We start from the raw sequence: 25,164 nt of genomic DNA on the forward strand, positions 1-25,164 counted from the left end.
TTTCAGATTAAAACTGAAATATATTTTTAATATTATTGCACCATAGTTATTTGCACAAGCATATTAAACAATTAAAAGATTTATATTACAGTAGGCATTTATCATACATGTCTAAAATATTTGTGTAAAAAAAGAAAAGAAAATTACAGTAAAATAAGTGCCACATGTTATAATCCATAGCTAGAAACAGAATCCTTTCAAAAGTTACCTTTTTAAAATGTAGAAATTGCTTTAATTTGGAGGGAACTTTTATTTATTAGACTGTAATCTGTATAATATAAACATTTTTCTCATCACTGCAAGCTATGCATAGTTAAAAGAAGAATGCAGATCACAATATAAATATTGTGAAAAGGAGGGACCAAAAAAGTAGCTGTACATATTTCAGTTGGTAGAAGTCTCAAGTTCTGCTTTGTTTGTTTCTGTCTCACTGAACAGCAGTTTTCGAAAGATACTTGCATAGAATGGTCCATAAACCTGTTTATTAAGGTTAACAATGCTAGCATACTGCAATCCAATAGTCTCTATCTCTTTCTGAACCACACCAAGACCTCCAGGAATTGTAGGCATAGATTTTTGTAAGCATGGAGAAGCAAGCAAGCTTTTTATGTACAAATGAATTCGTTTACCTGAAAAAGAAAAAAAAATACCCACACATACATGTACAATTAGATTCCTGGCATTATTTAGGACAGCATTAATTTCTCATAATGAATGAAAACTGACCAACTAACATAATTAACTGCAAAGCACTCACACATCAAAAAAGACAGTGTGACTATACAGATAACGTAGCACTATGACTGATACTAATGGCATTAGAAGTTGACATCTAATCTATGAAAACTTTGGCATTTAGACTGCAAAATACCTTTGAAATCTATACAAAGGACATATTTCCTCTTTCATGGAAGTCTACAATGCAGTCATATTCAATGTGGACAATATTGAATATGACAATAAGAGCCATGGTGGCGCAGTGGTTAGAGTGCAGTATTTCAGGCTACTTCTGCTGATCACCAGCTGCCATCAGTTTGGTAGATCGAATCTCACCAGGCTCAAGGTTGATTCAGCCCATCCTTCCGTGGTGGGTAAAATGAGGATCCAGATTGTTGGGGGCAACTGGCTGATTTTGTAAACCGCTTAGAGAGGGTTGTAAAGCACTGTGAAGTGGTATTAAATCTAAGTGCTATTGCTAATATGAGAGTTATAATTTAGTAATACTTTAAGAACCATAGGCTTCCAATGCCTTAGCAACTGCAGGTCTCCAGTTATAGCCATGTCTGCCAAGATTCACATATTGTAAGTCATTTCTGCTTGGTTTACAGTAATTTGTTTAGCAAACTTCACTGATTTGTAAAATATGTGATCAACCCAGTCAGCTGGCTTCTTCAACTCTTAGCAAGGTCACAAACAGTGAATGGGAAGAACCATCTGCATAAACCATTGCAAGCTAGTGACAGGGTTCATGCAGGTTTTAAATAGGAGAGACAAAGCTAGCTGCCCTGAACCTGTGCTCCTTTCAAATAACAATGTGGCTAAAACTGGGATCATCATTTAATGAAGGTAGGATTTCTGTGTTCTGCAACTGAAATCTAAAATCAGTAATGTACTATTAAATTTAAGAAGCAGGTGGGCCCAATCTTCACAAGGGGAACAATGGGGAAGGCTTTAAAAATGAATGCGTATAAGAGTGCTCAGGAATCATAGGTGCATTTAAATATACATTTCATATTAAAAATAGGTCAAGTAATTTATCACTAACCAATTAAGGTGATGACAGCATTGTCTTCTTCAACAATGTTGCAGAGCTGACCTACCACATTTGCTTGAACCTCTTTATTTAATAGTTGAAAGCCTCTTGTTGTGAGTGATTCATTTATTGCACTACATGTCTGAATACCTATTGCATTAAGAGCTTCTTTTAAATCAAAAGTCCTGCAAGAAAGAGGGAAGGAGATTAGAAACAAAATGCTATCACATAATGCTTTTGCCTTTTAAAAAAATCATTATTCATTAATTCATGTGTTTACTGCACGAATTCTGCACGAATTCTGCTGCACGAATCCCAGCGACCAGTTAGGATCCACAGAGTGGGCCTTCTCCGGGTTCCGTCAACTAAACAATGTCGTTTGGCGGGACCCAGGGGAAGAGCCTTCTCTGTGGTGGCCCCGGCCCTTTGTAACCAACTCCCCCCAGAGATTAGAATTGCCCCCACCCTCCTTGCCTTTCGTAAGCTTCTTAAAACCTACCTCTGCCGTCAGGCATGGGGGAACTGAGATATTCTTTCCCCCTAGGCCTTACAATTTATGCATGGTATGTTTGTATGTATGTTTGGTTTTATAATAAGAGGTTTTTTAGTTGTTTAGTATTGGATTGTTACATGCTGTTTTTTATCACTGTTGTTAGCCGCCCCAAGTCCGCGGAGAGGGGCGGCATACAAATCCAATTAATAATAATAATAATAATAATAATAATAATAATAATAATAATAATAATAATAATAATAATACTTACTCCTTATGCATTCCTTCGAGCAAAACAAAAGAAATCCTTTTTTGTTTCTCAACAAAGTCTGGAATATCCTCAATAACTGCAGGCAGCAAGTTGCTTGTTATGAGAGAAATACATGCTACAATCTTCAACTGATTCAATTTCTTGGATAATTCTTGAAGGCGAGCTTCATCTGTCATTAGTGTCTAAAACAATTGGAAGAGTAATATTTATGGACAATTATCAAATATCTGATCATATTTGACAAAGTACATCTTTGTGAGGTCTTTTTCATCAGGTCCAGAATAAAAGAAATCTGAAAAATGTAACTAGCACCATATTTTCATTATATTCAATATTGCTGGTAACACAAATGCAAAATGTCCAAACTCCATTTCCTTATTGATATTGTTTTATAAACATTTAAATGTAAATTAGTTTAAAGAGCAAATTGAGTTACATAGGTATTGGTTAAAGCCCAAGGCTGATGCCAGCTTTCTACACTATTTAATATCTACATGAAACCGCTGGGTGAGATCATCCGATGATACCCAGTTGTACATCTCCACCCCATGTCCAGTCAACGAAGCAGTGGAAGTGATGTGCCGGTGTGTAGAGGCTGTTGGGGTCTGGATGGGTGTCAACAGACTCAAACTCAACCCTGATAAGACGGAGTGGCTGTGGGTTTTGCCTCCCAAGGACAATTCTATCTGTCCGTCCATCACCCTGTGGGGGGGAATTATTGACCCCCTCAGAGAGGGTCCGCAACTTGGGCATCCTCCTCGATCCACAGCTCACATTAGAGAAACATCTTTCAGTTGTGGCGAGGGGGGCGTTTGCCCAGGTTCGCCTAGTCCACCAGTTGCGGCTCTATTTGGACCGGGAGTCACTGCTCACAGTCACTCATGCCCTCATCACCTCGACGTTCAACTACTGTAACGCTCTCTACATGGGGCTACCTTTGAAGAGTGTTCAGAAACTTCAGATTGTGCAGAATGCAGCTGCGAGAGCAATCATGGGTTTTCCTAGGTATGCCCATGTTATTCCAACACTCCACAGCCTGCATTGGTTGCCGATCAGTTTCCGGTCACAATTCAAAGTGTTGGTTATGACCTATAAAGCCCTTCATGGCACCGGACCAGGATATCTGCGAGACCGCCTTCTGCCGCACGAATCCTAGCAGCTGGTTAGGTCCCACAGAGTTGGCCTTCTCCGGGTCCTGTTGACTAAACAATGTCGTCTGGCGGGACCCAGGGGAAGAGCCTTCTCTGTGGTGGCCCCGACCCTCTGGAACCAGCTCTCCCCAGAGATCAGGACTGCCCCCACCCTCCTTGCCTTTCGTAAAATTCTTAAAACCCCCCCTTGCCTATGCAGCTGTATGTATGATATGTTTATGTTTTTTTTAATATATACTGGGATTTTTAGGCTTTTTAATGTAAAATTGTTATTTTAAACTTTAATATTAGATTTGTTACTGTATATTGTTTTTATCATTGCTGTGAGCTGCCCCGAGTCTGCGAAGAGGGGCGGCATACAAATCTAATAAATAATAATAATAATAATAATAATAATAATCATACATTAACCAATTAGATTAATTTAGAAGCTCTTAAATGTAAATAGGAGGATCTAGTCCTCTTCTGCTGTTGCTCCCCAATAATTGCTATTTAAGGTAGTAAAATTTTAGCAGCCTGGAAGTACTAAACAACATTTAAGACTAGGTATTATAGGCTTAATTGTCATGAATTTCTCCTGTCTCTTAGAATTATTAAAACAATAATTGTCATTGCATCAGATGGCAGCATTTTTTGCAGAGTTAGGTTAATTTCTATAGGACAAAGTAGGTAGGATACCACAGAGTCAGCGTCTCAATGAACAGCAAATCACATACAAAAAAGGCATAAAATTATAATGAAATGAAATGTATTGCTGTCAGGCTATCGGTTCACATTATAAAACGGAATCAATCTTTATCCAAGCTTGTTCTTGAAAAAGTGTCTGTCTGTCTATTTGACATTGTGGATGGTAACTATTAAAAAATCTACCGGCCTAAAATCAGGAAGCATACTAACCTATAACATGACTTGTTTTTGGATTACTTTGTTGTGCTTTACTCCATAAATCATGGTTAAGTCAACCATGGTTTAAGTGTGAAATGCTATCCACTATGTATTACAGAAAAAGAAGAATAAACATTTTAGATGTTCTGAGATAGAAAGCAACTTACCTCTGGAATTGTTTTTTTCTGATAATCCCATTCTAACAGTTTCAGGTAGCTGTTTGTTAATACCACAATTGGGCTAAGATTTGGTTTTGAGATCCCATTAGCACCAGCAGATGATGACATTTCACAAGAAACAGAAGACAGTTCATCTTGTATTGATTCCCTTATCCATTCGGTTGTCAAGTCTAGAGCACCTGAACATTTGGAGACAGAGTTAAGAGATACTAGACTTGTACTGTTGGTTTTATAAAGGCATGTACTCAGTTCAGTAAATAAGCTATTTTTTTTGGGGGGGGGGGGGATGATTATTCCAGACCTAATCCCCCAAAGAAAAGAAAACAGGTGAATATTGAAAACAAGAGAAAGTTTTAAAAATAACTGATTAAGTTTACAACATGACAAAGTCACTTTATAATCAAGCAGAAGCATACAGTGTAAAAATACATCTAGACAGTAAAACATGTAAGTCAGAGCATTTTTGCAAAGTTGTTTTACTAACAGTCATCCTAAAAAAGTACTGTACTTCTCTCCCTTCCCCAAATCTGTTGCAGCCTGTTGCTCAACTGCTTCAGATCTCATTGCCTTTGTTGCCACTTCACTGTCTATCCCCTTTTTATGTAAACAAAGAACATACTTGGAGTTTCTTCAAGTATATCTTGGAATTTTGCTCTTTCATAATCTATCAGGTTGCGCTGAACGTGAGGTCTAATACTCTGTATGGTAAAATTAACCATATCCATTGTCATGAGATCCAGGACATGGAATATTTGCCTGAAAGAATACAGAAATGACAAATTTGCAGTATGTTCAAACATTATTACTTTCATATTTTAGTCAGTCATTCTTTCTCACGATGTGAACATTGATATGTACTTTTATGATAATTTCCCAAGAGTTTAGTTTTCATAAGAAACTACATCCAATTCCAAGCTTCAAAAATAAGGCATGACATTGTAAAGCCACTGAGAAGAATTTCAGCTGTTTTGCAATGTTCATGTAGTTACATCTTTTTATAACCTTTGGTTATTACAAATGCAAAGATCACAAGAAATGATAACATAAATCCTATCTATTCTGCTTCTACCAGATGCCTGTCCAAAACTGGAGTGCAAAAGTCACTTTTTAAACTCTTAAGCAACTAGCTTTAAAAAGCAAATAGCCATCAAACTGGAACAGATATCCATTGGGAGTAAAACAATAACACTCAAAGCTGAGTTGAATCATAAGAAAATATAATGAAAGGGTGCTTTTATATCCATACAGTAGTACCTTTAGATACGAGTTTAATTCATTCTAGAAGGGAGCTTGTATGTCGAACAACTCGTATCTGGAACAAATGGCTTTAGACTTTGTTTTTCCCCTCCGAGATAACCAGAAGCAAGGATTCTTGCGCCACCTAGTGGACGCTCGGCTCGTATCCCGAATTTCAGCTCGGGTCTGCAACAGAAATGTCTTTCCCCTCGTGGCTCGTAACTTGGAATACTCGCATGTGGAGCAGCTCGTATCTAGAGGTACTACTGTATTTTACAATATGGAAGTGGATGGTTGCTTTTACAAACGATAGGAGACAGGGAAAAAGCATAAAACTAAAGTCAGACTCAAGATACTGATTGTATTTGGAATGGTTTAGTCCAGGTCTGTGGAGATTCTCAGTCATCCAGGTGATAGTTGTCCCAAAGGTGTTTTTTCAAAAGACAACTGGGCTTTCAGAACTGAAGACACTTCTTGGATGAGAAGCAAAATGTCTTCAAAGAAAAAAAAAGAAACAAGAAAGCCTCTTGAAAAAGCACCTTTTTTGCGACAACTATGACCTGGATGATTGAGAATCTATATAGACGTTTACCTAGTCCAGTTATCTCTTTAAAAAGCGCCTTTGGAACATTTTAATTCAGGATTTCTCATCCTCAGCAATTTTGGGTTGGGTGGGCTTGAACTCCCATAATTTCTCAGCTAGCAATGCTTTAGTCCAGTGGTCCCCAAACTACGGCCCATGGGCCAAATGCGGCCCGCTGAGGCCATTTATCCGGCCCACGGGTGAGTAACAGGAGCACATCTAATTTTCCATGAATAAAATGCGGTATTTTGTTAGTAACTAATATCAATCATCAAAAAAGTTGCAAAAGTTTTTTTTTCTAATTTTGTCATCCAGTTACATTCATTTTATTTTAATTAAATTCCCTTCTTAAAAAAGTACACCAATTATATTTCTAACTTATTAACCATTATGACAAAGTGCTTCCTTCTTTCTTTATACATTTTTCTATAAGCCAAGAAAACCTTGTATAGCCAATCAGATGTTAACAAAAGAAAATTAAAAACAAAACATAAACATATATGAATTTCAGACTTCTTCCCCCCCCCTCTAAATAGTACGTTCCCATTTTGTTTTTTACTTTAAAATAAGGTATGTGCAGTGTGCATAGGGATTTGTTCATAGGTTTTTTTTATAGTCCAGCCCTTCAACAGTCCGAGGGAAAGTGAACTGGCCCCCTGTGTAAAAAGTTTGGGGACCCCTGCTTTAGTCAATGATAGGTATTACTGATGTCTGACTATCAGCAGTAAACAACAAAGGGAAGGACTTGATAGCCATGTTAACTGGGAATTCTAAATGGTATACTCCTAAAAGACCACGAGGAGGATTTGGGGTGGATTGACTCAGATCATTCTTTTAACCACCACCTAATGTTAAAAAGTAAATCACATACCAACCTCAACAACGCTACAATATTCCCAGTGGGCTTTAACTGGTTGATATCATTGTCCCTTACTGGAGCACACATCTTCCCCATGGTGCTAATGACATAGTTTGCAAGACCCTGGATATCAACTGCATTATGCTCAGCCTGCTGCCTTATAAGGTCCGTGTCGAGGACTTCACAAATTTGGTTGCGCATCCTGTTCGCCCCCGGGTTCAAAAAAGAAAGAAGGATCTGCAAGATTAAAACCACATATCAACTAAATTGCAATTAATGACCCATAATAGAAATGTGTGTTTCATATGGTCAAAGACACACAGAGAACCGGTCAGTAATATTAAGTTAGGAGGAATTTCAGCAACTGTGGCTTTATGTTGCATGCCAAACTTTGCTCTTCAAGATAAATTATGAGTCCTGCCCTCCTTGCCATTTGAAGTCACTGTAGAGACACTTTGTAATTCAAATGATGTGAATGCCGTACCTAGATGCAAAACAAGTTCATGCTGTTCTACATCTAAATTATTTTACAAAAGTGTCATTTGGAGGAACTAAGTGGCCACAAAGCTAACAATCTTGCCAACAAAACTACAAGGAGTAATCAGTTGCCAGAGGCAACACTGAAATAAAGATATGCAATCACACACAGACAGCCATCCCCACCCACTGCAAAACCTTTAAAAACTACAAAATAATGTTATGATATTATGTAATGTTATGGCAAAATGTTGTAGTCATAGCAGGATCTCATTCAGGCCCTGTTTAAGTACTCAGCATACAAATACTAACACACATAACTTTCAGGCAAAGCCTGAAACACACACACACATTTTTAATTGGCTTTCAGCACTGACAGGATAAGCTGAGCAGTTATTGTGGTCACCTTGAACGTATAACAATGCTACATCAGAGTCTAATATCACTGTAGGGAAATATTGAAAGTATTGTCCAAATCAAGATTTTTCCTCTGAGACTTGGACTACTGAAATATTTCAGTTTTTTTATTTATTTTTATTTATTTATTGTTAAGAGTTGAAAGGGACCATGCAGGTCATCAAGTCCAACCCCTTGCCTGAGCAGGAATCCTATAGCACCCCAGCCAAATGGCAGTCCAATCTCCTCTTGAAAGTGTCCAGAGTTGGGGAGTTCACAACCTCCCCAGGCAGGTTGTTCCACTGGTTGATCGCTCTGACTGTCAGGAAGTTTATTTATTTATTTATTTTGTCCAATACACAATGAGGGTTTTAGTGGGTTATAGAGGAGATACTGTACTGATAGTAAAATATATCTAAGAAATAATAGAAAAGAAGATATAGTGATAGAACATATCAATGAAAGAGTAGAAAAAGAGATATAGGAATAGAAGAAAGGTATAAAGGATATAGGAGAGCAATAGGACAGGGGACGGAAGGCACTCTAGTGCACTTGTACTCGCCCCTTACTGACCTCTTAGGAATCTGGATAGGTGAACTGTAGATAATCTAAGGGTAAAGTGTTGGGGGTTTGGGGATGCCACTATGGAGTCCGGTAATGAGTTCCATGCTTCAACAACTCGGTTACTGAAGTCATATTTTTTACAGTCAAGTTTGGAGCGGTTAATATTAAGTTTAAATCTGTTGTGTGCTCTTGTGTTGTTGTGGTTGAAGCTGACGTAGTCGCCGACAGGCAGGACGTTGCAGCATATGATCTTGTGGGCAATACTTAGATCTTGTTTAAGGCGTCTTAGTTCTAAACTCCTTCCTTACTTCTAGGTTGAATCTCTCCTTGGTCATTAGTTGCTAGTCATTAATGCTGGACCCGACCATACCCCCTTGTGTGTCCTAAGAGGTCTGTAAGGGGCGTGCATAAGTGCACCATCGTGCTTACCGTCCCTGTCTTACTGTCCTATTGTCCTCATTTATCTGTACTTACTTTGCTTAAGTTTATACCGATACCAGCTATTTTGTACATGTTTGTCAAACAAACAAACACAAACAAGTGCTACAATGAATGCTATCAAACTTTGTATAATTCTGCTTTTGGCAACCATGCCATCATAAACAAAAAGAAAAAAAACATGCTGAGCATGTAGAATTTTTAAAAATTATTTCTGTCTTATAAAACTTTCCAGCAATCTTCTCCCCTCCCCCTGGTTGCCTCTCAGGTGTGCTCAAACTCAACTTTACCATTCTCCCAGCCATCATAGTCAAGACACCTGACAGACAGTTAGAGTAGAGATATCTTGAGAGGCTGCACACTTTACATCTACAACTTTGATTTACAGAATGCCAATGTACAGAACCTGCTCCGTGGCTGCTTATAAACAAATTTATCTTGAGAAAGAGAGAGAGAACAGGAACAAAATCCCACCTCCTTAATTTCCTCGAACAGTTTGATTGCATGCTCATACTCAGGAGGGTCTTCCTTCAAATCTTCTTCCAGGCGATCCCAGAATGCTTTATGTACAATTTGTTTAACCCTTCCAGGTAAGCTGTCAGGTATGAGAAGGGAAAGACAGGAGAGTATAAGCAGTTAAAGCAAGCAAAGTGCTGAACCAAAAAATGTCAAATCAATTTCCTCCTTAGAGGAAAGGATCTAACATTTCATTAATAGAAAGAGCCTAGCCATAGCAGTTTATAAACCAAAGGTCAGAACTCAATTATTTGTGAAATGGGCCATTGCAGTTGTTACACAGGTCATGATTTATGTGATACTGTATGTAACCTTAGTCAATATTTACAGGAATATTACACATTCAAGACATAAAGTATGTTTATGTCTCATGGGCTTATCAATTTGAATCACAAGCTTAACCTGGGGTGGGGGGGCTTGCTTAGCTTTTTGAGCACACCTTCTGTACTAAAAGATGTACATTTGAAAGGACCCATGAAACTATTCAAACTATCTGCGATTGCTTGTTTATCAGTTTAGAAACTGGTTCCCTTTTCCCCATTCTTTTAAAAACCTGAACCTACCTGTTCTGTGGGTGCTCTATGCGTTCCAAATGAAAATTCTCATTTACAGCAATTTCATGAGCCAGAGTTAGGTTTGATAGATTCCTTGCAGCTGCCATCATTTCATCAAACGTAACCATTTTGGGAGGACTTGTTGCTGGAATCAAGAAATAAAACACATGACGCCTTGACTTGAACATGAAAACCTATCAATATTTTACATTTCTGGGCGGGTTCTTCACTTAGTGTTTTTAAAAAGTTTTAAAAATAAGTAAAATCTTGCTGGGATACGCACGTGCCGGAGACCCAAAGTTGCATGCGCAGCATCTTAGTGAAATTTTATAATTTTGAAAATTACATTTCCAGCATATCCATAAATTATAGAATGTTATGGACCCGTTCTAAGATGGTCATTTAGTTCAGCCAGAGGACAACTCAAGCACTTTGCTATTTTATACTTTTTCTGTAAAATTTCAAAAGGTACTTAGGATAAGGTTGGCAATATCATTGCAGACAGCGATTATAAATATAATTAAGGGAAGTCCATGATATCTTTATTAATGCCTACTATCAATACATGGGCCCCAGCCCTCTGGAACCAACTCCCCCCAGAGATTAGAACGGCCCCCACCCTCCTTGCCTTTCGTAAACAACTTAAAACCCACCTCTGCCACCAGGCATGGGGGAATTGAGATCCTCTTTCCCCCTAGGCCTTTACAATTCTATGCATGGTATGTATGTATGTATGTATGTTTGGTTTTTATATTAATTGATTTTTAATCATCAATACCAAATTACTATTGTACACTGTTTTATTGTCGCTGTTAGCCGCCCCGAGTCTCTGGAGGGGGCGGCATACAAATCCAATAAATAAATAAATAAATAAATAAATAAATAAACTGCTAGGATCCAAACCTGTTTGGTCATAAATTAACAATAATCTTACATTCTGGCAATCTCTTTCACTCCCAGGATTTGGCATGATGTCATGGAAGATAGCTATAAAAAACCCTTCTAAAATGTGGCCAGCTTCAACTCCCATAGGATATCACTGACATTTTGCACAATTTGGGAAATTATTTTGAGTGTTCTGAGGTCACAATCTAGAAGTGTCAGAGACATTTATTTCACTGTCTTCCTTTGACAAAAATCCTACAAATGCCCAAATACGGCCAGAAGATAATAGTCCACCAACATCCTCCTCAAAATGGTGGAGGATTTGCATATCCAATCTGAACTTATCCCAGACCCTTTTGGCAATTCAAAGGCACATATCCTGGTATATGTTTCTTGCTTACAGGCTGGAGAACTGGGCTTGCTTGAAGAATCACTGGTAAAACTCTGCCTTGAGTATTCAGAGTCACTAGATGAAGAAGTTGCACTTTCTGAAGATCGCGAAGAATCACAGTCACTGCTCTGCTCATCAGTGAAAGGCATTTTGGATCACTTCTCTTGATCCAGTAAATAGAACCTGCCAAATTTTTTAAAAGGGGTTTACTAAAATCTGTTTGATACAGCTATAAGAAAGTCTTTTAAAATATTATCACTGAAGATATGGCTGGCAAAAATAATTAAAATAAGATACTGAACCTAGACATCTTTATTCATAATCACAGATTATGTTCTTTACATGATACAATTTTATTACAGCTGTTCCCAACCCACTGAATTGAAATGAAGAGCAGTGTTTACTCCAAGTAAGTTATCTTTAAAATGAAAGATATCCTTAGATTCAATGAACATTTGGGAAGTAGATGATGTTTTTTCTTCTTCTAAGCTTCCTTTGAGGGATGGTGTCATCTGGCCTTTGGCTAAATCCGACACACAAATACAACATCCATTTTATTGTACATTTAAAATGGAATCAGGCAGTATTAAAACTGACTTAAAGTGTACAGAGTAATGCTGAGATTTTGGGGAAAATAATTAAAATAAGATACCGAACTTAGACATCTTTATTGTAAAGAACAGATTATGTTCTTTACATGATACAATTTTATTACAGCTGTTCCCAACCCTAGTGACCTCCGTTTTGGCCGTTTTCCTAGTTGATGATCATGACAAACTGGATAAGTAGATTACTGAATGTTAGTCAAAATTGTATACTAACCTGTGTAAGCAAGCACCAAATGAAATTATCACAGTTGTCTAGAGGTAGACTAGATGCAGTCATCTTGAAAATTAAAGAGACAGATACTTAATTTAACACTTAGGATTTAGTTAATACTTCAAAGGATTTTCCATATATATCATTTTATCAGTCTTTACGGGAGTTGTGTAAGACAGGTTAATATTCTAAGATAAAAGCCTAGTCTGGGTATTTAATGTTTAATGTTAAATAATGAAAATCATTTTTGGCTATAATTTAGCTATACCATATTATGGACCACTAGATTCCTTGGAAACTGAGATGCTCCCCTTCTTAACAAGATGCTATTATCCAACTCTGCATCACTGGAATTTTAAATAGAGACAGTGTACAAGTGGGCACCCTTTTGAATATATATCCATCCTAAGATAAAATACAGAAAATAGTATAAGGGCAGACTAGATGGACCAGGAGGTCTTTTTCTGCCGTCAGACTTCTATGTTTCTATGAATATGGATTCTCAGCACCTACTACAAAAATCAGACTAACAGAAGCTTTATTTCATTTTCTAGGACAAATGATCCTTACTTTATTCTTGGTAATAAGGAGTTACTACAAAAAGAGAGAGGCTATCACTTTGAATTCTTCAAATATTCAATAATATTTAACCAGTTAAATAACTGGCACTCATCCAACTGATCAACTTAGAATATTTGTCTAGTGGGTTAATGTGCCAATTTACACAACATGAAACCCAACACTGAGGTCAGTGTGATAAGAGATTTAAACCAGTCACTACTCAATTCATATACTTTATCCATTATTATGTATTAATAAAGTCTATTATTAACATATAACACCTCTCATACTGAACCATCAATAATTATCATGATTTAATGCAATTAAATGCTTCCTGTGTCAAGGAAAAACAACTATTTCTAGTGTTGGTCAAGTAGATTAATAACCCCACCAATCATATCTAGGCACATGTGCAGAACAGGAAGTAAATATGACCATGTTTAAATCATCAATTTAAAAACTACAGTTGGAATTTACATAGTCATACAATTATTAAACTGCTCTGGCACTGAGTCAACAAGCCTGAACCTCTTTTTGTTTACAACAAGAACATTTTCCAGATGTTCCTTGGTTCCATAGGAATCTACTTAATCAAAACTACTAATGAACTAAAAGCCGATTAATTGTAGAGAAGCTGCCCTCTTTGTGGACTTGAGGATTAACTCTACAACTGGTGAAGGAGAGACAGATTAGTATGCTAGTCTCCGTTCCTTTTTATGTATATAAACTTAATAAGTTTACATACAAAAATGAATAATGAATAAATAGAATGAAACCACGTATCCTAACTTTGTGTCCTCAAAATGTGTTAGCATATGGCAAGGAATTATAAAAACCATTTTTTAAAACCAGGACACAGAATTTGAGGGAACAGGACCAAAATATCATCTCATGTAACAAGCATTTTTTACTTTTTAATATCAAAAGGGTAGATCACAACACAGCTGTCATTTATTTGAATGGTTCAACTAAAACATTTTGTCCTCAAATATACAAGATACTTTACAGTATAGTAGTTGCCCACCCTTGATTTGCAAGTGAAGTTCCTTGTGCTATAGAAGAATCTTGATGACCATGGTATGAAAGACCTTAAAACATTTTATGCTTGGCAATTATAGAACAGCTACGAGAAGGTAAACAAAGGCATAGTCTCATCAAAAGCAGCAAATAAAAACTCTCTGGTATCTATTTGAAAAACAAGTTACGACTATAAACTAATGGTTTATCAATAACAATGGCTGAGTTTACCTAGTTCACTAGACCAAAATCTAACTTACAAATGTCAGACCTAATGAAGAAACACAGCTACAACTGATGACACAACTGGTGACAGAACTACATACTTTAGAGTCTTGAAACTTTATGTCATATTCCATAAGGTACTGTACACAGGAACACGAGTCACTGAGCCAAGCAATTAAATGAGACTGTCCCTCATTTGCACAGAGCATGATGACTCCCGAAAGAAATTTGAGTTGCTTCCTTTCCAGCTTCATAGTTTCTTTCTTTGGATTCTCATCTTTAGTCTTTTAAAAATAGCTAATAGGAATAAGCTTCCTTTACGAGTACATTCCACTTCTCAGATATTACCATACTGACATTTAGAAATGGACCTTCTTTTTGACTTTTTGCTATATGTAATGTAGCAATCATCAAAGTACACTTTTCCATTTTCTGAAAAAAGTTTTAGGAAAATAATCCTATATAAAAATGAATCAGCTACAGAAAGTTGCAATTTAAAAATGCACACATCAAAGATGTTTGTGCATACAATGCAGTGTGAACATTGTGCATCAATGCAGAACCTGGATACACTAATGACCACATAACCACCTAATATAGTAGAAAGAGGGATATGGTTATTTCTGTGTGCCATAATATTATTCTCAGGATATATTATGATTCTCACGCTTAGAGGAATGATCATTACATAAATCGAACGAAGCTACCTATTCACATGCTGATTTTATATCTTATTAGCTTATTAGCTTATTTATTTATTTATTTATTTATTTATTTAATTTGATTTTATTTGATTTGATTTGTATGCCGCCCCTTTTCGTAGACTCGGGGCGGCTAACAACAGTAATAAAACAACGTATAACAAATCTAATATTTAAAATAACTAAAAACCCTTATTAAAAACCAAACATACACACAAATATACCATGCATAAATTGTATAGGCCTGAGGGGAGTGAATATTTTAATTCGCCTATGCCTGATGGCAGAGGTGGGTTTTAAGGAGCTTATGAAAGGCAAGGAGGGTGGGGGCAATTTTGATCTCTGGGGGGAAATGATTCCAGAGGGTCGGGGCCGTCACAGAGAAGGCTCTTCCCTTGGGTCCCACCAATCAACATTGTTTAGTCGACGGGACCCGGAGAATGCCAACTCTGTGGGACCTAACTGGTCACTGGGATTCGTGTGGCAGAAGACGGTCCTGTAGATATTCTGGTCTGATGCCATGAAGGGCTTTATAGGTCATAACCAAAACTTTGAATTGTGACCAGAAACTGATCAGCAACCAATGATTACGTGGTGTTGCCTGAGTATTTATTCCAATTTTATATTAGACAGGAAAAGGAATGAATTATATCTATAGTATCAAATCAAAGCAATTTTATTGACAGGGTTTTAAAAACAAGGTCCTTGTTCAAATTCCAGCTACGGAACCAGTGGACAGCTAGGGGATTTAGAAGCACCACCTATTTTACTATTTCTTCAAACTGGGCCTGAGATTAGAATATAAATCCCCGAGCTGGTTCATGCTGCGCGTCCTCCACTCCTGCTGAAATAGGCTGTGTCTTTGGCCTCCATACTTGTTTTGCCTCAGTTGGGGTGGTCCCATCCTTCATGCAATGAGTTGGAGCCAAGGACAATCCTGGAAACACGGGCCAAAGCTGTCAGGTGGGGGTGGACGATCCACTGAGGCCATGTGGTGCTCTCAATCAGAGGCCTCTTACTAGACTAACCAGACTTCCTTCGCTTCTTAGGCCTACTGTGTGAGGGAGGCCTAGGCCTGAGTTGGGACAAAGGACGATCCTGGGAACACAGGCTGAAGCTGCTCCCTGCAAGATTGGGCCGCCATAGTGAGATTTATTTAAATAAATAAATAAATAAATAAATGGAGGTGGGTGATCCGCTTAGGCCGTGGCACATTTACTCAAAGGCCTAATCAGGCTCCCTTCATAGGCCTACTGTGTGAGGGAGGCCTAGGCCTCTTCAGAAAAAAGCTGAGCTAAACTCAGTGTATAGAATACAACCGCTAAGCTAGGCTCAGTGCACAGAACACGACCGTTGTTCCCAAAACGCATTCGTAGGCATCCTTATCTTACTCCCACAGTATTTTTCGCCAAATAGTAAATCATATGTATGCTACGTTTGGTTGAAATTGATTGTGAAGCAAGGCAAATAGTTTTCTTACTGTTTACTCAGGATGTATGTGTGTGTGTGCAACATATTTTTGCTTCATCAGGTAGCCACACCCTTACAGGGATTTGAAATCTGGGATTACAAATCCCAGTAAGGGTGTGGCTACCTGATGAAGGCAAATAAGACCGAAATAGATCTAAAGTAATCTCCCTTCCTTTTCATTATCAGCAAAAATATGTTACACTTATAGATTATATTGTCGGCTATTAAAAACTTATCTGCCTTTGGAATATGGCTCCTAGTGGGGCCGAGAGGCAAAAAGGAAGCTATGATGCTCCTTCAATATATCAGGTTGACTCAACAAACAAAAAATCACACACACGTACACACACATACACACACACATACAGTGGTACCTCTACTTAAGAACTTAATTTGTTCTGTGACCAGGTTCTTAAGTAGAAAAGTTTGTAAGTAGAAGCAATTTTTCCCATAGGAATCAATGTAAAAGCAAATAATGCGTGCAAACCCATTAGGAAAGAAATAAAAGCTCGGAATTTGGGTGGGAGGAAGAGGAAGAAGAAGAGGAGGAGGACAGTTGCTGCTAAAGGAAGGGGAGGTAAGGGGAATTTTAACAAATCTAAAACTTTAAGGCTTAAAACAAAGAGGGACTCCCATATACCTGGCACAAGACTGCCTCCCATACACTGCGCCAGAGAGAGAAACCTAGGGGAAATGGCAGGAAACTGGCTGGGCCTTCCTCAAAGTTCCTGGGAATTTTTTCCGGATTCTTAAGTAGAAAATGATTCTTAAGAAGAGGCAAAAAAATCTTGACCACACGGTTCTTATCTAGAAAAGTTCTTAAGTAGAGACGTTCTTAGGCAGAGGTACCACTGTATACAGTATATAAATACAAATAAATATATATAAATATAAATATTTTGACAGGAAAACACACACACACACACACTTGAAGATCTTGGCATATTCGGGTTTCTTCCTATGTAAGTTTTAGAGATTCCTGGTGACGTTTCAACAAGGTCCCACTCGTCATCTTCAGGCTGGTGCTTTTGGCCTAGTGCTATGGTGAACATAGCACTAGCACTAGAATGTTCACTATTGCATTAGGTCAAAAGCACCAGTGTGAAGATGATGAGTGGGATCTCGTCGAAACGTCACCAGGAATCTCTGAAACTTACACGGGAAGAAACCCAAATATTCCAAGACCCTCATACCTGTACCCGTGAATATATATATATATATATAGGTTTTCACAGGTAACCTTGAAACGTCGCCAATACTCTATCAACCTTACACAGGAAAAGACCCAAATATGGCAAGACCTACACACACACACATGCACACACACACAAAGAATCAAGAAAAATATTTTTAATTTATTCTTCAAGTTGTGTACATCAGAAATTTATTTAAGCTAGTTAAACTCATTCATTATTCTCGCTCCACTACTGTTTCCACTACTTAAACAAATAATAAATTCCAAAGGTTTCACCAGCCCTAAATTGCAAATAGGAGGTATTTGGCTAATGTTAATTGCAAATAGGAGGTATTTGGCTAATGTTAATTTGTCATTTCATATTATGAAATGAATTTTCCCTTAACTGACTATTAAAGATCATGTTTACAAGAAGACAAAGCCCTCCACTGATAAAGCAGACATTAAATAAGCATGCTGACAAAAGACTAATAATTAAATCAATAAGAAACCAAGAAGAATGGAAGGAGCTGATGATCGAAAGTTTCTGATGGTCAGATATTTGGGATGTAAAATTTTCTTTTAACTTTTTGCTGCAGGACCAGTTGAAAAACATGGAGAGCTCAGAAAGTTAAGGACAGTCAGTAGGTATGCAACTATATATAGATGCAACCAACCAGAAATAGAGTGATAGAATCCATGCATCACTGGAGTGGACAGGATTGTGGAGTGGATAAAGTTGCAGTCTGCACATTTTACAGTAGTATCTTGGGGGGACTGGAAAGCTACTACTAATAGCCTTATAAGAGAAGGCAATAAATAAAAGTAAATATGAAGAGCTCTACATTCTTCATTTACTCACCCTAAAAAACACATGGCAGATCTAGGTGACATATCTGTCCTGTGAGCAACTATGTAGGACATGCATGCATAACAAATAAAAGCAGAATGTAAAATAGAAACTCACAGCCTTATTTTGGTTGGAAAATAAGCTTCATTACAAATTACACTGTATAAGAAAATTTGAGATAGTATTTAAATGCTTAAAAGGGTATTATTTAAAAATAGATATACATGCTTATATGTGATCTATTAATATCCTGCTTACCCATGTTTACTGCACTACTTTTAGACTTGTCTATCATGGTCAATCCTTACCTGTTCAAGAGTTATTCCCTATGTGAGATTTGATGCAGTTCATTGGCAATTAGACTTTCAATATGTATTCTGAAGATCATTTAAGAAGTGTGTAGCAGATCTGCAAACTGGGACACAGAAAATAAGAAATTTGAGTAAAACCAATATCATTGTATATCATGTTGTCAACATATGTATTGTGCCTATTTGGGGTAAAATAAATGAGATAAAATGGAATTTGCATAGTATCTTAAGACTCTTCAATCTCCATCAACATTTACAGAGTTGTAAAAAACACCTGCAATTTCATTTTTGAGCAATATTAATTTCTGCATGAATATCTTTACAAAGGTATCAAATATTTTAAGTTGATGCAGTGATTTTATTAAACTATCACTTTATTCTTACATCTATCAGTAAATATCTGTAGCGTGACAAGGGCAAACATAATATTAACTCATGCATAAACTTGCCAAAATCCTAATGAAAACCTGGGGAAATCATTTCAAAAGAGTGGGATTATGGAGAGTCATGCAATGTTCCAGTTGCATAATTCTACTCACAAATGCAGATCCTGTAATGGCAACTTGCATTTTTAAAAATTATTAAAAATGTTTCATTTTTCCCAGGTTGATGCTTCTAATAATTCTTAGAGTTGAAAGCTAACCCATCTACACTCTATGCTAAGACAAGGCTGGAGAATAAATAATTCTTTGAAGAAGCAGAAAATTAATAGAGAAAAGTGGTTCATTTAGTATCTCACAATGGAAATCAATCATGCAAGGAATGAGCAATCTTTCTTCATGCACACAAGAGAATTAGTGCTGACCAACTTCAGTGATAGTACACTACTACACTTACGAATTCTTGTTCTGTTTGTTGTGTTTCTCTTTTCAGAAGAGAAAAAAAGATTCAAGAATATACCGATCAGAGTAAATAAATCAGCAGGACTCTTTATGGCTCTATATAGCTTCAATGGAAAATTTACAGTGTGTGTGTGTGTGTGTTGATGGTGAATTAGCAGATATCATAAGCACATCTTTTTGTTTTTAACTCAGAAACATAGCAACCCATATACAAAGGTTATAGCAACAATATTATAGATCTCCTAATGAATGGAAACTGAGCAGCAATACTTACTTCACTAATTGTGGAGGTGTACCAGTGTAATTAAGTGGGAAATAGGTTTCTTTAATGAACTTTTGTTAACAGTGAATTCCATAATGTAACATTCATTAGGTGAGAATTGAATTTGATTTTATCAGTAGTGTTTCATTTAAACAGATCTGTTTCTTGAGAAAGCATTACATATCTATCCTAATCTAATAACCCTACTGATGTTTGTAAATCAGTCTCTGGACATTTAGCTTTATGTATGATTTATTGCAAACATTAATCCACAAACTCTTGGTTTATCTCTTGCTGTGAGCGAAATTCAGTCTTTGGAGGAGCAACGTTTTTCTTTGTTTGTTCCTGCATACTAGTAGGAAAGAGACAACTGTCTCCAGAGAACTAAAACAAATACTTACAGGGATAAGGTTCTGCATAGACTCTAGCATTAGCCAATCATTTAGATTGCATAATGTTTACCAGGCGTTACAGAATGCTTCAGTGACCTTGCAACCTATTGTTCTTTCCTACTCTTGTATTATTGCTAAATCCTTCAGTTGTCCTAGTATTTTCTTTAAGACTAAGATAAACCTGACCTGAGAAAACCGTAACTGGACCCTCTTCTTCCCCCTCCTGCAGGATCTGTATTTCACACTTAGATTTTTCTTCATTTAAAAGGTGAAATGCTAGTTTATGAAGTAGAAGCTCTGGAAGTAAGAAGGGTTGAAGTCCCCCAGAATATTGCTTTCCACATTATTCCCCCAAAGGGAAGAAAGTGTATCTCAGTTAAATTACAGTCCATTATTATGATGAAGAGACAAAAGCTTACAGAATTTACAGAAGGCTTCAGAATGTAAAGTATCCTCCCCCACATACCCTGAAAATATTATTCATTTAATCATCCATATTAATTGTAGGTATTTGACGCAAGTCTTCTGCCTGGAGGTTTTTTTCCTGGTATTGAACAATGGTTTGAAATGTTATGTACATCTATATAGAAGTAAAAGTTCAGAAAATATATTAGTGTAAATATATGGTTGCACCACAATTCTATCAATGTTAGGATTCTTAAAATACTGCAATGTTAGAATTCACAGAACTTAAGTCAAAGGGATTAGTGTGAGGAAAGATGGTGAGCATTCCGGACATCCATCTCTGATTCACCTGCAATGAACTATTCACAGTAGACGGACAGGTCTACTCTACCATCCCTTTAAAGTGAATATGACTTTAGAATGATTTCATGTGACTCCCTTTAAAAATGATGCAAAATCAAATTATCTCTCCCCAACCCAATTTTTGGTTGGGGAGCCAAATAGTGGTGAGATCCATGATTGTCCAATTGTATGGCCCTGACAGACATAATTTATTTCTTGATGATTTCATATAGGTTGCATCCCATGTAAAGATCCCAGCTTCAAATAATGTTTTAATACTGTAATGGGATCAAAAGGACTCATGACTAAGAAGCCTCATTGAATGCTGGCAAATGTGTCTTGTGATTTGAAGGTGGTTTCACATGAACTCATGGAAAAATCCTGAAAAGAGAATCTGCAGAAATGGAAATGATGAGATGTGCAAATGTTACAGTGTCTAATAGACACCTTATGATCTGACAGTTATTTATTATTGCTTTTAATGTACATTTTGAAACATTTAAGTAATTTTCTACTATTTGTCAAATTAGGGGAAAACTCAACATTGTTAATTAAGATGACAATGATTTAAGTGCAAGAATGTCTGTAAACATCTGAATCATATGCTACAGATCTAAGCTGCAGAAATCTAAACAGCCACCATATAGAAGTTTTGCTTTTTAATTTTCAAATGTAGTTCTAAAGTCACAAAACACCTTTGTTTAAACTGAATTATCACAATAGATCCAATCAATTGATTGGATATTTGGATTCAAGGCATGAATCTGTATCATTTTTTTAAAGGAAATTGACTAAAAATAATAATAAAAATGCAATGCATTAATACTTTTAGCCCATGGCTCCACTGTAGTGGTCATTCAGATTTTTCTGTTAATCACACCTGAGACTTTATTTATAGAAACATAGAAGATTGGCGGCAGAAAAAGACCTCATGGTCCTTTTACTATTTCCTGTATTTTATCTTAGGATGGATATGTTTATCTCAGGCATGTTTAAATTCAGTTACTGTGGATTTATCAACCATGAAACCATTTCAATGCAGTGGGCAGAGTAAGAGAACGTATAGGTAGTCCTCAACTTACAAGAGTTCCTTTAGTGAACACTGGAAATTACAACAAATTTACAGTTATTTTTCACACTTACGAATTGTGGCATTCCCATGGTCACATAATCAACAGATGATTGGCATCTGACTAAAATTCAGGACGGTTGCAGGGTCCTGAATGATTACCTCCCCCCTTCATTTTGTTTTCTGACCTCTGTTGTATGATGTACTGGGTTGAATGTGTACGATTGTGTAGTTGGTAATTTTATGACACTGGTTATGTTATATTAATGTTTTTAAATTGACTTTAAAGTTTTATTATTATATTTGTAATGTATTGTATTATTGCTATGTTGTGAGCCACTCCGAGTCTTCGGAGAGAGGCGGCATACAAATCTAATATATTATTATTATTATTATTATTATTATTATTATTATTATTATTATTATTATTATGTCAACACAACACAGCAAACGAGATCGCTATGCTGGATCAACTCCCTCCAGAGATTCGAATAGCCCCCACCCTCCTTGCCTTCCATAAAATGCTCAAGACCCACTTTTGTCGCCAGGCGTGGGGATCTTTCCGCTTTTTATTATATTTTTGGCCTTACTGCATGATAGGTTGAATGTGTGTGACTGCATAGCTAGGAGTTTTATTATGTTATTAATGTCTTTTAAATGGATCTAATTTTTTATTGTTAGATTTGTAATGTATTGTATTATTGCTATGCTGTGAGCCGCCCCGAGTCTTCGGAGAGGGGCAGCATACAAATCTAATAAACTATAACTATAAACTATAACTATTTCATCACCAGTCGGGCGCTTCCCAAGCACCTAGGACTGCGTGATGTAGCGGCAAATTATGTTTGCCGATCCCAGTAAAGCGGCCTTTTGCAATTGACAGATGGAGATTTTGTCAATTCCGATGGTTTTCAAATGTCCGCTGAGATCCTTTGGCACTGCGCCCATTGTTGTTGTTGTTGTTGTTGTTGTTGTTATTATTATTATTATTATTATTATTATTATTATTATTATTATTATATCACATCACCTTTTGCGACTTTTTGACAAGCCAAGTTAATTGGGGGGGAGGGGGTGTCTACTGATTCTCTGAACAACCCTGGCAGGAAAGCTGCCAAAAAGGTTTTCCTTAGCATCATAAATCCCCGGCTCAATCGTGCTCGTAAATCGAGGACTAACCTCTACTAGCAGTCAACACGAGAGAGCAGCGACTCCGAGGCTCACTGTAGATTTACAAGATTTGCACATGAGTAACCCGACGCCCCTCCTCGGATGGAGGGCGAAAACAAGCAGCTCGCCCTCGGTGGCTTGGATGATTTCCCCTCCCCGCCGCAGATGTATTTTTGGCGCCGGCTCAGAGGCTCGAAGCCTCCTCCTGGCAGCCTCCGGTGCAAAACAAAAGCAGCGTTTCCAAGGAAAGCCTCCAAACAACAAGATCGCTTCTCGCCTTCGCGATCTCCGCAATTTCTACAGATCGCTTCCGGATCTTTAACCGCATCCGAGAAGTTGCGGGGAAGGATGGTCGTTTTAAAAAACAAAAAAAATGGGTTGCAAATTATAATAATTATAATAATTTAGGTTGCAAATTATTCTCCCCCCCCACGTCCCCTCAAAAAGGGAATTATGGCTCTATTTTACTTTCCCCCCCCCCCCAAATTCCCCCTAAGTAACAAAATGATCTGTCCTGAAGTGGATCATAGATGTGTTTAGACCCCAAAAATTGGCTTGGAAAATGTAGTTTTTGAAAGTCAATGTTCCATTTAAATTATAGCCAAGCTATTTCAAAATGTATGCTGCAGTTTCTTCCATTAATGCTTTAAATCAGTGTTTCCCAACCTTGGCCACTTGAAGATATCTGGACTTTAACTCCCAGAATTCCCCAGCCAGCATTTGCTGGCTGGGGAATTCTGGGAGTTGAAGTCCAAATATCTTCAAGTGGCCAAGGTTGGGAGACACTGCTTTAAATCTTGAAGAGATTAAGGTACATTTGTTAAACTGGCCCACCCCATTTCTTGAGAGAAGTTGAAGGGAAGGAGGGTTGTTTTAAAAAAACACACACAAGTGTTTCGGAATGGACAAAATAATTCAGGTTGCAAATTATTCCTCCCCCCCCCAAATGTCCCCTCAAAAAGGGAATTATTGCTCTCTCCCCCCCCCCCCCCTTTCCACTCAGCTTTGTCCGACTGCAAAAGCGCGCTTGGTGGGCGAGAGGAGTCACCTTGAGATCGAGCCCGCCTTATGCTTGTTTAACCGGGGGGGAGGGGTGTAAAACAAGCCAACATTGTCCCAGATTCGAAAAACGGCGTAAAGCCATTAAGCCATTGTTTGCAAATCCGAACCGCTTTGCTTGCCGGCGGGATCCAGCCAGAATGACACCCTCCACCTTTCACGGGTTCTCTCCCCAATGCAATGGGGCTCCCGAGGGAATCCGGGGTTCAATCGTCGGTAGGATTCTCGGGGTTTGGGGAGGACGCCGAGCACTTCTTGCTCGAGAGGAGGAGTAGGAGAAAGGCAAAGGGAGACGCACTCACCTTTCCAAGCGGAGGAGTCCTCTATTGCCCCCCCTCCTTGCACCGCTTCTGCCGGGGCTGCCCCTCCAACTGTTGTCACCAGGGCTTTAAACTCTCCATCCGCCTCTCCCCCCCCCCCCCTCCTCGTTTTGTTATACAAGTCTCGGGCCGTCTATTAGCAGCTGCCTGGACGATTCCACTTCTCCGCGGGGAGAGGGGAGGAGGAAACGTTCCGTTCCTGATCTCAACCAAGGCGACGGGCGAAGGAAGCCACACTCCTAGACCCAAGCGACCAGCTTTAGCCCGGACAGGTTGAAGCCGGTTTGCAGGTCCGTCGAAGCCGAATCTGTCCTTTTACGTCAGGAACCTGGCTCCTATCTCCCCCCTGGGTGCGAATGCTCTCTCCCGGCCGGAGGGGCGGGGCCGACCGATGTTTACGGAAGCGAGCGGATGTCCCCAGTTCTCCCTTTGCTTGCTCGGGCTCGGAGGTTTGCCTCCTCCGGGGCGGCTCGCGTCGCGGTTTGGGCGCCGGGGCCAAAAAGCGCGGCTCTTTCCTGCCCTGTAGGTTGCTCGATCCCGTCCT

General features: G+C 38.1%; 1 protein-coding gene across 1 annotated transcript; it reads right to left on the bottom strand.

Moving 5' to 3' along the window:
• TCP11L2 (t-complex 11 like 2) lies at nucleotides 1-25,164 on the bottom strand. Its single transcript, XM_070756250.1, has 12 exons — nucleotides 24,603-25,164; nucleotides 18,757-18,863; nucleotides 12,454-12,516; nucleotides 11,642-11,814; nucleotides 10,365-10,500; nucleotides 9,760-9,880; nucleotides 7,427-7,647; nucleotides 5,352-5,488; nucleotides 4,721-4,911; nucleotides 2,518-2,699; nucleotides 1,766-1,938; nucleotides 1-629 (listed from the first exon to the last, which is right to left on the bottom strand). Exons 4-12 carry the CDS (start codon nucleotides 11,778-11,780, stop codon nucleotides 385-387), a joined length of 1,545 nt encoding a protein of 514 aa, XP_070612351.1. The 5' UTR covers nucleotides 11,781-11,814; nucleotides 12,454-12,516; nucleotides 18,757-18,863; nucleotides 24,603-25,164; the 3' UTR covers nucleotides 1-384.

Source organism: Erythrolamprus reginae, chromosome 6, assembly GCF_031021105.1.
Source record: "Erythrolamprus reginae isolate rEryReg1 chromosome 6, rEryReg1.hap1, whole genome shotgun sequence".
Lineage (NCBI taxonomy): Eukaryota > Metazoa > Chordata > Lepidosauria > Squamata > Dipsadidae > Erythrolamprus > Erythrolamprus reginae.

Coding starts and splice junctions, on each gene's coding strand:
- TCP11L2 (XM_070756250.1), bottom strand. CDS start 11,780: ATGCCTTTCACTGATGAGCAGAGCAGTGACTGTGATTCTTCGCGATCT. Junction 4,912..5,351: donor TATACTTGAAGAAACTCCAA/GTATGTTCTTTG, acceptor CCAAATGTTCAG/GTGCTCTAGACTTGACAACC. Junction 1,939..2,517: donor CTCGAAGGAATGCATAAGGA/GTAAGTATTATT, acceptor TCTTTCTTGCAG/GACTTTTGATTTAAAAGAAG.